This window comes from Narcine bancroftii, chromosome 12 (assembly GCF_036971445.1).
Source record: "Narcine bancroftii isolate sNarBan1 chromosome 12, sNarBan1.hap1, whole genome shotgun sequence".
NCBI lineage: Eukaryota > Metazoa > Chordata > Chondrichthyes > Torpediniformes > Narcinidae > Narcine > Narcine bancroftii.
In genome coordinates this window covers 94,741,795-94,755,692 of record NC_091480.1, presented here as the reverse complement: position 1 = coordinate 94,755,692, position 13,898 = coordinate 94,741,795, and the positions used below count along the sequence as shown (strand labels likewise).

The following is a 13,898-nucleotide window of genomic DNA, read 5'->3' as shown; positions in this document are numbered from 1 at the left end:
CAGCTCGGAACTGAACATCACTGACACACCAGCTCTACATCATCTAGTATGCTTTGTTCTTTGGTGCTCACAGAGAAAACCAGAGTTTTATAAAGTGACTGAAAATTTTAATTGCGTTGTAAAAAAATTGAGAACAATAAATATTCCATTGCTCCATTTCAGTTGAGTGAATAACATGATTAAAATTGACCAAATTTTCAGTGTACTGAAAAATCAGGGCACCTTTTCTTCAAGGCAAGAAGAATGGATAGCAGAACATAGAAATCTAATTATAGCTGCTGCCTTCTCCGCCATTTTACTTGAGGCACAAGTAATAGGTCAATGCCATCGAGAATTTATAGAGTTTTACAGCACTGAATAAGCTCCTTTGGCTCAACTTGCCCACACTGACCCTTGCCATTTGCTTGCATTCAGCCAACATTCCTCGAAATCAGCCTTTTGGCTATGCCCTTCTGAGAACTCTGCTCTAAGTTGATGGGTCCCCTTCCCTGTGAAGTAGTCAAGTTTTGGTTTCTTCCGTTTTGGTACTTCTCTTCTACCAAGTACAGAAAGAAAACATTTAAAATATTTATGTTACATGAGATGAAAAGAAAACAAGGCTTTTCCTAAAATGTGCTATGACCCCAGGGTGGGTGGGAGTGGCCAGAGGGCTCCTGTTGAGGATTGCTGCTAAACCTCACCTATCCACGTATCTATCTGAATACCTTTTAAACACTGTAATTTGTGATGTGCTGCAGTGGGAACAAACAAGCACAAACTACGAAGGCTGCACTACAGGCTTTAACTAGCTTAAAACTTTCACACAAGGTTCAGTATCCCTTCTGGCTCTGTGTGCTCTACTCCTGTCAAAGGGCCGGAGTGAGCTTTTATATGGGGCCGGTGTTTGGCAGGGAGTAGGTGGAGCCAACCTCCCAGGTTACCTCCCTGCAGGTACAGTGGGTTGCCCCCTGCAGTAGGCAGTGCAGGAGTGCAGACAGACGCAGGAAGTCATAGACAGTCCAGTAATTGTATCCCCACACAACTATCCCCACCTCTACCACTTCCTGTTCCACCTACCTACCACTATTTCCCTCTCTCCTTAGATCATTGCCACCTAGTTTTAGACTTCTCTGCTCCAGGAAAAAAAGACTCTCACTATTTACCTAATCCATGCCCCTCAGTGAACTTCATAAGTTCACTGCTTAGTCTCTTCTGATCCAGGGAGAAATGTTCCAGTCTACCCAACTCCCCCTTATAACTCAAGACTTCTATTTCCATTAATATTCTTATGAATTATTTCTCCATCCTTTCTAGCTGAATGACAGCTTTCCTATGGCTGGGTGCCAGATTTTCATATAATATTTTGTGTTGTCTCACCAAAGTCTTGTACTCTTCATGAATAATACTGTGAACTTATATAGCATTAATTAGAATCTATGTATCATTAATTATTATACATGACATCCTAACTCTTGCATATCAATGAGGCAATTATGCCAAATACCTTCTTCAGTACCCTGTCTATCTGTTCTGCCACTTTCAAGAAAGTATGAACCTATATACCCCTGGATCTGTCTATTCTACGACACTCTTCAGGGCCCTACCATTTACTGTGAAAGTCCTTCCCTGGATTAAACTCCTGAAATACAATACCTCACACTTGTCGAAGTTAAATTCCATTTGCTTTTCCCTCTCCCACATTTCCAGTTTATTGAGACCCTGCTGTTATTTCTCATAACCTCCTTCACTGTCCACAATTCCAACTCTAGTGTCATCAACATTTCATTTGGAATGAAGCCCAAAGCACCCACTGCCTGGTGGATTGAACTCATCCAGTCAGTGATGGCCTGAGCTCAATGGAGTGGCAGAAAGAGTGTTACCATTTACTGGACATTCTGAGACAATGGAACCACCACAACAGAAAAATGACTTCATTGCCATTTCTATCTGAGTGAGCCAGATGACTCCGGTAATTACTGTTTAAACAGAGGGAAATGGGTTGAATCTATGTTCGCCAAAGCCAAACATTTAAATGAGATGCAATGCCGTTTATGTAGCCATGTAGGTCAAATGCCTGTCCTACTTTCTCCCACCTCGGGCAACCTTTACAAGATGAAGTGTTTCCAAGGGCATGCCTGATTCTGCTCTCATTAAATCAACAAAACCTGTGGCAACTGTGGGACATGGCTTCACCTTCCACAGTTCAGTTTTTTTTGCACAACCAGTAAATGGTAATTCTATCTGGCCCGCAGGACAAAGAATCTTATTTATTTATTTATTGAATTTTATATATCTCTCTCTCTCTATATATATATATATATATATATATATACATACACACACACACACACACACACACACACACACACAACAAAAAGTGTAAAACAAGAAAAATATACTGTACAGGTACAAAGTAATTGCAATGTATCCTCGAATAAAAGTGAACATCACAACCAATGATAAACAAACATAGAATTTATTATATCTCTCGTTTCTGCAGACTGTAACTAACTAATCCTAAATCTATAACCCCTAAACTAAAAAGCAAAAGCCACTGGGTCGCTTTCAACCACCAAAAGGGTAATGGTACATTGGCGAATGTAAATAAGTTCAGAAAGAGATTATAAACGTTTCGTATGACTATGGGAAGGTTCTTTCTCTGACTGTAAGAGGTGCTGAGTAATTTCTGCTGATGGCAAATCTTTGTCTGCCTTAGAGCAGACTAAATACAATTTTGTGTAATATTACATCTGTTTTATTACATGACAATAAAAGAATCTTGAATATTTGGCCTCTGCACACATTCACAGTTGCAGTGAATAAAATAAACAAGATGCATGTGTTTTAACAGTTCACAGTGATTCATGTCTCTTAGTGCATTTCTGCCACAGCTTGCAGATAAATGGTCATCTGGTTACTGCAGCAGGCTGCTTTTACTGCTGTCAATCTTTCAGTTGATCACCACTGTTTTAATTGGCATTCTGGACTGAAATATCGACAAGCAGCATAATTATTAAATGTCACAATAACTAACTGGACCTACAAATTAGGCAAACACTTTCGCCTGATATGCTCGATATCAGTAAGGAAGAATATACAAGTCTGGACACATCTCCAGGAATAAAGCTTTACTTACTCAAGCTGCTCTTTGCTGACAGTTTTGTCTGTTTCTTTTTTAACTCTCCAGTTTATTAAGATGCCATTTGTACTTCCACCTGAGAGACTCTTAGAGTTATAAAGCTTTGCTGCAGAGAAACAGGCCCTTCAACTCAACTAGTCCGCACCAATCAAATTGGTCCCAATCTGCCTATAATAGGCACATATCCCTTGAAACCTTCCCTGTCCTGTCCATTCCCAACCTTTATATGGCTAAGGCCCACTTTTCAAAGTTTATGGGCCCCCCCTCCCTGTGAAACAGCTAAGTTTTGGTTTCTTCCGTACTTCTCTCCTCCTGCCCACATTAAATAAAAACATTTTTTTTAATTATGGTACGTGAGGTGAAAAGAAACCAAGGCTTTCTTTTAAATGTGCTGTAGCCCCCAGGTGACAGGCCACATGGCCCCCATTGAGAATGGCTGGTCTAAATCAGTGGCTTTCCAACTTTTTCTTTCCACTCACATACCACTTTAAGTAATCCCAGGTGCTCTGGGATTAGTAAGGGATTACTTAAGGTGGTATGTGAATGGGAAGAAAAGGTTGAGAACCACTGCTCTAGACCCAAGATTGGATGCTCCATGCCAGGCTGCTACAGTGGATATTGCCGGAAGTGTCACAATTAAGGTGTGCACGACACTGAAACTGAGCGGTAGTACTGTGATAGATCAATACTTGCAGTGAGCTGGACCCCCATTGGTATAGGGAACCAGAAGCATGTGTGAAAGTCCCTGTCTGTAGAGTGTGTACACTTGTGTGAGCGTGTAGAGTATAGGTGGCCACGACGTGGACTTTTACCCCCTCCATAAATCTTCGTCCGCGAAGCCAAGCCAAAGAAGAAATTGAGTATCATTTGATGTTCTCCCCTGTTTGCCTCTTGTGGGTTCATTAAAGTTACCTGTGACTGTAACACTTGTGTCCAGACTTATCTCTCAAACAAAAGACCTTCCCTTTTTTTACAAGCCCTCTCTGACTGGCTATTCATTCGTTTATGAAAGATGAAGCATTCTCTTAGACCGGCCAACATGGGCTATCAATAGACGGCCTACTCATCACACCTAGCATTGCCAGCCAAATCCTGGAACTTCATACTCCATTTGAAGGAAATCTTAACTTTTAGGAAATCGCACAGAGTTATAAAGCAATCTTCAAATTGGGATTAATCTCCCTCTTGTAGAGAAGTAGTAGTAATAGATGTTGACTGCCTTTTAATTCTTGTGGATGCTGTGCAACCAACTGAGTTTCACCGTATATTTATCATCTGACTGTTCATATCCAACCAGACAAAACAGCGTTCCTCTGGACCATGGTGTATACACATATACACACAATACACAGCATATAATAATTACATATATACATAATGATATAAAATATCTATAAATATTTTGGAATAATTTACTTGTTTAATTTCTAACAGATCCAAGGTTGCCGGACACTGTTCATCAATCTCTCAGCCTATGGTAAGAAGCTGTCCTGATTTTGATCCCCCTATACCTCCTTCCTGATGGTAGTGGGTCAAAGGTTCTGTGTGTTGGATGGAAAGAGATCTCAATAATTCTTTGAGCCCAATTTAAACAATGCTCCCAGTGAGCTACTCTGTTGACCTCACTGACCATACCAACTTTTGGGATCTAAGGTCATTTTAAATGAGAAATGGGGGACGGCTCTGACATGTTTAACATTCTCTCCAGCTCTGCATGAGGCATGTTTTGCCTTCCAATGTTTGCATTTTCTCTCTCTCTCTCTCCATGCCCTCATCTTACAGATTTCAGTTTCTTTGATCATGTTGTTATCTCGGAACAACAAAACTCCTTATCTCTGATATAGCACCACAGCTTCATTGACCGCAGCTTGAACCTTATCCATGGAGTTGCCAGTGTGGAGTTTGCAAGTTCATCCTCAGGCTAAGGAAGGAATGAGGGGCCTGATTGCTCACAGGATTCTCCTTGGTAAATGGCAGTTCCATTTCTTGTTTAATATATCAGATGAGCTGGAAAAATTCAGCAAGTCACACTGCGTCCATAAGATTGCTGACTTTTTACTTCCTATGGGAGCTGTGTATTCTAATTTAATTTAGAGATACACCATGGTAACCACAAGCCCATGCAGGCCAAATACACCCATGACAACACTTAACCCCATAACCATGAGCCCGCACGGGCCAAATACACACAGGCGAGCACTTAACCCCGAAACCACAAGCCCGCGCAGGCTAACTACACCCATGTGAGCAATTAACCCACTAACCCTATATGCCTTTGGAATATGGGAGGAATCTGAAGCTCCCAGGCAAACATGCAAACACAGAGAGAACATACAAGCCTTTCAGACAGCGCTGGATTTGAACCCATGTCCCTGGCACTGTAAGACTTTGTGCTAACTGCTACACTGAGTTTCTGCAGCCCATTTGTATACTGCACTTGGCCCCAGCACCTCCAGAATTCCTCATTCAACAATATTTTAATTGAAACAAAGCTTGCGATCAGCAATTACTGACTTTACTATTCATTGTTCAAACATCACAGATAGTTATCAGTAATAGGCAATATTCAGACATTTTCAATGTTTAACCCACAATGGTTCCTCAAAGCATACAAGACAAACAGGGTTGGTAGATTAATTCGGTGTATTTAGGCTGCGCAGGTTCATCGGCTGGAAGGGCCTGTTACCGTGCTGTATCTCTAAACTAAATTAAGCAAGGATTTATATCAATCAACACATAGGTATCCAACTTTCAAGCATTAACAAAGCGAGTTAGGAAGTCAAGGTACTCCTGAACTTTACGGTCAATATAATGGGCCCAGAACCTTGTAAGATGAGAAGGCACAACGTTTGCCCTTATTGAGTTCACTGTATTTCCTGCTGAACTGAGATCTTACCTTTGGTATCAAATGGTATTAAATTACACCAATTTCCATTGGATGACCAAGGACAGAGAAATACTGCTCCCCCTTCCGTTACATTTTCTTGGGTTGTATTTGCCTTTGGAGCACCAATGAGGATACCTGGCCTGTGAACAGACAGAACATATTTTCAAAGTGTTCGTCTTGTATAATGCCTTTCACATTTTTTCTGGTTAATAATTCTAAGTTGGTTTTGACCACTAAAGTGAAGACATTTTGTTTTCTTCTCTTCAAGAATAAAACAACATTTAAATAAATGATACTTCAGAAAAGCAAGGTGAAGAAATACTGTGTGCACATTAACTTAGCTCTGTTAGATTTAGTGTGACTCCAAAAGACTGATGATCTGATGCATGAACCAGGCAGTTGTGCAAATTCACACTCTTGATCCATCGTCACAGCTCATGAATGGAGCTTGAAGAGGCGGTTATGTCAGGGATGTGATTCAGATCTCATGCACAGCTATCTAAGGCAGCTACCCTAATAGGAAATGTCACACAGGCAGGAGAAGGTGTACAAGACAAGAATAGCTCTAGCTCACAGATGGGGTTCCCCAAACCTTGGCTTCTGCATTGATGTCTAAGTCTTTTGAATGCCAGTAAATGGGCCACAATGCAGAGCGAGTCTCATCTTTATTACTTGCAAACAAGAGCTTGTCAGAATTCATCCGGAGACTACAAGTGCAACAGCGGGTTTCTGTTGAGTTCAAAAATTTGCTCGAGAAAAACTGACATTTGGCAAAACTGAATTTGAACGTGCATAATCTCTGACAGTAACATTATGAACACATTGATGTATAATGTGAAATTTAGCTTGCATCTCAGGTTTAGTATGACATCGGAAACCCTGGCAAATTTCTACAGATGTGTGGTGGAAAGTGAGCTGACCGGCTGCATCATGGTCTGGTAAGGGAACACCAATACCCCTGCGCAGAAAGCTCTGCAAAAGGTAGTGGACACAGCCCAGCACATCACAGGCAAAACCCTCCCCACCACTGAGAACGTCTACAGGCCGTGGTGGGAGAGCAGCAGCAATCATCAAGGATCCACATCACCCAGCACACGCTCTGCTCTGCTGCTACCATCCAGAAAGAGGTGTAGGTGCCATAAGACTCACACCACCAGGTTCAGGAACAGCTGCTACCCCTCCACCTTTGGACTCCTCAATGACAACCTCAATCAGGGACTCATTTAAGGACTCTTACTTTTGCACTTTATTGATTTTTTTTTCCTCTCTGCATTACACAGTTCAGTTTGTTTCCATTTCTTGATTTGTTTTCATGTATTCATTGAGTACAGTTTTTTTTTGCAATACCAAGAAGTGATAATTCTACCTTGCCTGTAGGAAAAGAATCTCAGAACTGTATGTACTCTGACAATAAATCTGAACTTTGATTTGGAAATACTATCTTAGCTTCTATTTTTCGTTCATTGCCATTGATTTTCCTTTCCCCCACATGCTTTTCTGCATATGTGATACAATTATCTCCTTGAGGAAATGTATCACCTTATCTCAGCAATCTTTGACCCATGACCCAGGGAGTGGAAGGAGTATCTGGGATGGTATTGAGTCATGAGGAGCAGATGAACAGCAAAAGGAATGTGACATCTCACAAACCACCTCCTTGGCTTGTCAGCCACTATCTGCTCCCACATGTGGGAGTCAATGGTTCCCCAAATAGCTCCTTCAGCCACCTCTGCACCCACAGAACTGGTAAGGTGGCCCTCAGTTGCAAAGAATTGCCCGAGAAGTTGATTTGACTGGCTGCATGGCATTCCATCACCCACTTCCTGGCTCTCTGTTTAATCATTCCACCCTTGTTTCAAGGTTCTAGCAATGAGTTACACTGACATATCAATTCTCACGCAGTCATTTGAAATTAAATTTCCTCTGCCTAGGTCAGAGACCCAACTAAAACTTTTGATCTGACGTACGTGGAAAGTGGAAACATGGATGATGTCTTAGACTTCGGATGGGCGGCATGGTTGGCATAGCGGTTAGCCAAATGTCTTTAAAGCACCAGCAATCGAATCCCGAGCTGTTTGTAAAGAGTTGGTACATTCTTTTTGTGACTCTGTGGATTTTCACTGGGATGTCCGGTTTCCTCCCACCATTCAAAACATACCGGGGTTAGAGGTTAATTGGGTGTAAATTGGGTGGCACAGACTCGTGGGCTGAAATGGCCGGTTAACATGCTGTATGTAAATAAATGAAGAATCAAACTACAATCCTCTTCAACTGTTGTAATGCATTTTGTCACATCACACAAAATACATCCACAAAAGTTCGCCGGTTAGAAAAAGAAACTGATAACTATCAGACATGGCTTCAGGGGAAAGGGTTTACTATTCACAATTCTATATTGACCAAGAAGAATGGCTGCAGATAATTTAGGAATGAAAAAGTGATTGTTCCTAATGAGAATATTTAAATGATATTCAAATAGCCTCATTAATCTTCTCTAATGTCACGAAATGAAACAAAAATTATGACAAATGGCCTAACCAAGATGTTGCTCATCTTCTTCAGATCAATAGTTCTTCCCTTTTTTTTGGTGAAATTTTTATTTATTAATATTTCTTTCTCGACGTACATATAAGACAGCAGCCCTGCGTTCCCATGTGTTTTTTTTTTATTTTATTTTTGCATCATTACTGGAAAAAAATGAATAAGACATTAATCAAATATCCATAATCAATTATACAAAAAACTTTTATATTTTTTTCTCCCACCCCCCTCCCACCCAAAAGTAAGAAAAGGAAAGAAAAGAAACACCAACCATTTAATATACACTAATATTAGCAGAGACAATCATTAATTGTTATTAAAAATTACTAATTAAGAGTGGATAAGATAGAAGAGATGGACAGAAAATTATCCATGAAATCTATAGATGGTTTCCAAATACTATAAAAATTTTCAACTCGATTCCTTAAACTATATGTAATTTTTTAAAAAGGTCTACAATTTTGCATCTCATTCTACCATCTAGTTAATAACACTTCTCTCTCATCTTTCCATGATGTCGCTATACATTTCTTTGCAGTTGCAATTGCAATACTTAAAAATTCTTCTTGGTATTTGTCCAATTTCAATTTTATATCCTTTTCAAAAATATCTCCAAGTAAAAATATTCTTGGATCCTTTGGTATCTTTATCTTCACAATTTGCCCTAATAATAAACTCAGTTCATTCCAAAACCTTCCCACTTTTTCACAAGGCTTTCAAAAGTCCCTATTTCTTTCACACATCGAAAACACTAATTTGAATAATTAGGATTAAGTCCATTTAACTAAAGTGGAGTATCATACAATTGATGAAGAAATTTGATATCTAACATTTACTGTATTCGTAACACTTTCATAATATAATTTTGACCAAATCTCCTCCTGAATTTGTATATTTAAATCTTTCTCCCATCGGATTTTTGATTTATATAAATCTTTTTAAATTTACAGTCTCTTGTAATTTTATATACATATTAGTAATAAATTTCTTAACAATAAATGTATCTGTTGTTATATCTTCAAATTGATTTTGTTTAGGGAGTCCCAGACTCTTTTTCAAATACATTTTTAATTGATAATATGCAAAAATTTTATTATTATGTATATTGTATTTATCTTTTAATTGATCAAAAGAAAAAAGATCCTAAGAAACAATCTTTTATTCTCTGTAAACCTTTACTATACCAATTATCAAATAAAGAATTATTCAATGAAAAAGGAAGAAGATGATTTTGTTTTAACAACAATTTTGGTAATTGATAATTTTTAATTCCTCTCTCAATATGAATTGTATTCCAGAGGTTTAAAATAGGTTTCAATACGGAAAAATCTTTAGTTCCTTTAAACGACTCACTATTCCATTTATAGAGAATTAACTCCAGAATAGTTTCACCAATTTTATTCATTTCTATTTGAACCCAAGCTGGTTTTTCATCTCATTGATAACAGGAGGACAAAACCCTCAATTGAGCTGCTTTAAAATAATATTTGGTAGTCTTAGTCCACCCTGATCAAATTTCCACATTAATTTTTCTAAACCAATTCTTGACATCTTACCTTTGTTCCAATTTGTTTTTGAAAGATTGTTTTCGGATAACCCACTTATTTCCCCAATTGCCAACTTTATGGACTTTTCTTACCAAATTCAGCCAAGCCAATTTTTAGTTTATTTACTTATCTACTGTTCAAACTCTCATTGATCCAACAGAATTCTTCTGTCACAGCATACATACTATAGGAATAATATTACATTTTAAATTTTAGTCACAGCATAGTGGAAGCCAATTATGGCGATTCAAAAGCATGCCACCCAATTACACCAATATTAACCTACAACCCCGTACGCTTTGGAGGATGGGAAGAAACCGGAGCACCTGGAAGAAACCTACGCAGACACAAGGTGAACGTACAAACTCCTGACAGACAGCAAAAGGTTCGAACGTGGGTCGCTAGCGCTCTTAACAGCGCAGCCAACCGTGCCACCCAGATTAGCTTGAATAAGTAGTGCAGCTATGACCAGCCTCATGTTTTGCCAAGAATGAAGGAGCAATAGCTAGCACTGATAAACTGTGTAAACATTGCTAGGTAGAGGTAATAGGTGAGCTTGACACGAAGGTCAAAAGTAACTGGCCCAAGGCTGAGTTGGCATAATTTACTTGGTGGTCCCTGTGACTGTTCAGAAATATTGTAGCAAATGAGAATAGGTGAGAACTATAGATGCAACCCATATTCTTGAGAATATTTTTAAAGTGACTAGGATCGATTGACTTCCATAAACATGAATGAAATCTTTGCTTTTAATGCAATACATAAATGTGCTGGAGAAACTCAGCAGGCCACACAGTAGCCATAGGAAGTAAAGGGTAATTTAGTCCTTCAAAGTTTGAGCAAAAAACAGACAGGTGCTTGATAAAAAGATGGTTTGGGGGTGGAGGGGGGGAGGAGAGAGTAGGGAAGAATGGGCAGGGGGAAGAGCAGGGGCCAACAAGTAAGAGGATATTCAGGTGAGAGGATAGAAGGGAAAAATGCTGAGGGGTGATAGGGAGAGGGGGTAGCTCTCTGAATGGAGAGGGAAGGGAAAGGAGACCAGAGAGACACTCAGGGGTGTGGTTTAATGGAAATTGGAGAAGTCTGTTCATGCCGTCTGATTGGAGAGTGTTCGGGCAAAATATTAGGTGTTGGCCCTCCAATTTGCGGGTAACCTTGGTTTGGTTTACTTCTGAAATAGATTTCTTCTTCTCAAGGTAAAACCCACAATAATAATGTTTCCTTTATGAGAAGCAGGCAGGCTTCTTGTCATCTTCCCTAAGGTCAGCAACATTCCTTTCCCTCTGTGGAAAAGCAACCACAGTCGCGAGGGCAATAATATGTCCACGCACCACTCGTGTGCTGATGGAAGTGGATGCAAAGTCCTGTTCACCGGTAACTCTCTGAAATGCTGAACAATGCACCAAGTTTATCCACCCGCAAGTTGTAAATACTGAAACAAGATACTTACACCGAAGCCTCAGGCTTGTAGAACTCGACGGAAAATCCAAAGTAACTCCCTTCAGGTCCTGAGTAAATGACCGGATTCTCAGCATCGATACTGAATGCACGAAGCTGCATTGGTAGACAGGAAAAAAATAGCAGAGATCCCATTAAAGGCCAAAGGTGTGGGGTCCAAACTACTTTGGAATAACCCTGCATTCCGACAGCCTTTATATTGTGCTCCAGATAGGGCCTGCAGACCTTACTGAGAATTAATACGTTTTGTGCCTTCAAGATCAGCCTTTAAAGGCTACTTCCTTGTATGAGAAAGGAAATTACAATTGCAGCTGAAATTACTGTAGTTAAGCAGGGCGCTGTGATAACTCGTTCAGTGCGTGCAGTAACTTGAGCTTGTGAAGAAAATATGAAAGTTGAGAGTGAGAAAGAATGACAATATCTGCAGGCCCTCTCTCACAGGTTTAAATAATAAAAAGGGCTTCACCATATTATGTCCTTGAGGTGCTTTGCAAAGAGCTATATCCAATTAATCCCACTCTCTTTCACCATAACCCCAATCAATCATTCTTTTCAATATGCAAGTTTAATATATTCAAACACTTTTGAAGGTTTCTGCTTCTGCACTTCCATAAGGTGACAAACAATGTCAGTGTGGCAATGGGGTGTTGGCCACTTGGAGGTCCCTTGGTGTTGTAGCAGGCAGAGTGAAGGTGCTCAGTGAAGTGATCTCCCATTCCGCATCCCGTCTCCTCGGAGTAGAGGAAGCTACACCAGTAGCATGGGAAATCTTCCTTCCTTTTTATGAGGGCAGGAGTAGCGAACACCAGAGGACATCTATACAAAGTGAAGGGGAAAATTTAGGGGGGACATCAAGGAGTAAGGAGAGTTGTGGGTGCCTGGAATGTATTGCCAGGAGTGGTGGGTGAATGGGGACATTTAAAAGTCTCTTAGACAGTCACATGGATGAAAGAAAAATAGACGGTTATGAGGTAGGGACAGTTTAGTTTTTTTTTGGTAGGTATATAGGTCTGCACAGCATTATGGGCTGAAAGTCCTGTAATGTTATGTAATGTTCTATGACCCCCCTTCCCTTCCTTTCTCATAAAACCTACCCCTCTGTCCTCTCCCCATCATTTCGAAGCTTCTTTTTTTACTACCCTCTCACCTGTATCTACCTGTTAGCTTGTGTTCCTCCCACTTCGCACCTCTTCAACGTTTTTATTCGTGTCTGCTTGATTTTCAGTACTCCAGAAGGGCTCAGACCCGAAACGGCGACAGCCTTTTACTCTCGATAGATGCTGTGTGGCCTGCTGAGTTTCTCCAGCACTTTTGTATACTGCATCAAGGAACCAGACTGCATTCTCCAAATCTGGGAATCATAATATTCCAGTTGAGATCCAACCAGTAAAGTTTAGCATTTCTACGAAAACTGAGAAAGGCGATGGAATATCTCAAATATCTTTTTTATTGTAAAATGTCCAAATTCACAATTAATTCATATATAATATTGTTAATGAAGAACAACATGCGCAATGCTGGTGAATATTGAACATTAAAAGGACAATTGAAGCTAAACAACCAAACATAACAATGTCGAGAGCAGCAGCGATCACCAAGGATCCACACCACCCAGCACACGCTCGGCTCTCGCTGCTGCCATCAGGAAAGAGGTACAGGTGCCACAAGACTCGCACCACCAGGTTCAGGAATACCCCTCCACCTTCAGACTCTTTGACAACAAACTCAATCAGGGACTCATTTAAGGACTTAAGCACTTGTATGTTTTTTTTCCCCTCTCTGGATTGCACAGTCAGTTGTTTGCATCTTTTATTTGTTTACATGTGTATGATGAGTACAGATTTTTTTTTTTGCACTACCAATAAGTGGTAATTCTGCCTCGCCCGCAGGGAAAAGGATCTCAGGGTTATATGTGATGTCATTGGATCACCATCTGGATATTTCTGCTCGTGTCTAAGTACATTTAGTCCCAAATCATTCTGTTCTGCTGTTGTGTAGTGGTTATGTTACTAGAATAGCAGCAATCAGGATAGTTCAAGATTGCCATTGCTAATTTAGGGCCATTGATTCAGAGACAGATGTTTGAATCTCACCACGTCTGATTTAGAACTCTAATTCAATAGATCTGGAACTTTTTGAAAAAGAGTTACTGATGGTAATGGTTGTAATAAAATTGCTGAGTTGTTGCAAAAACCATCTGGTCCACCAATATCAGCTTGGGAAAGAAATCTGCCTCCCTTGTTCTTGTGTCGCCCCAGACCATGCAATGTGGTCGTTCTTAACTGCCTCCTTGCATCAGGAATGAACCATAAATTCTGGACCCTGACAGGATACATGTGGAATCCAC

General features: G+C 40.1%; 1 protein-coding gene across 1 annotated transcript in view; it reads right to left on the bottom strand.

Moving 5' to 3' along the window:
* Positions 1–11,844, bottom strand: part of LOC138746559 (integrin alpha-8-like) — an 87,601-nt gene extending 75,757 nt beyond the window's left edge. Inside the window, exons 1-2 of the mRNA XM_069904842.1 lie at positions 11,544–11,844; positions 6,015–6,145 (exon numbers count right to left, since the gene is read on the bottom strand). Of these exons, the coding sequence (XP_069760943.1) occupies positions 6,015–6,145; positions 11,544–11,734 (322 nt within the window). The 5' untranslated portion in view covers positions 11,735–11,844. The remainder of the gene's footprint in view (positions 1–6,014; positions 6,146–11,543) is intronic.
* Positions 11,845–13,898: the final 2,054 nt, after the last annotated feature.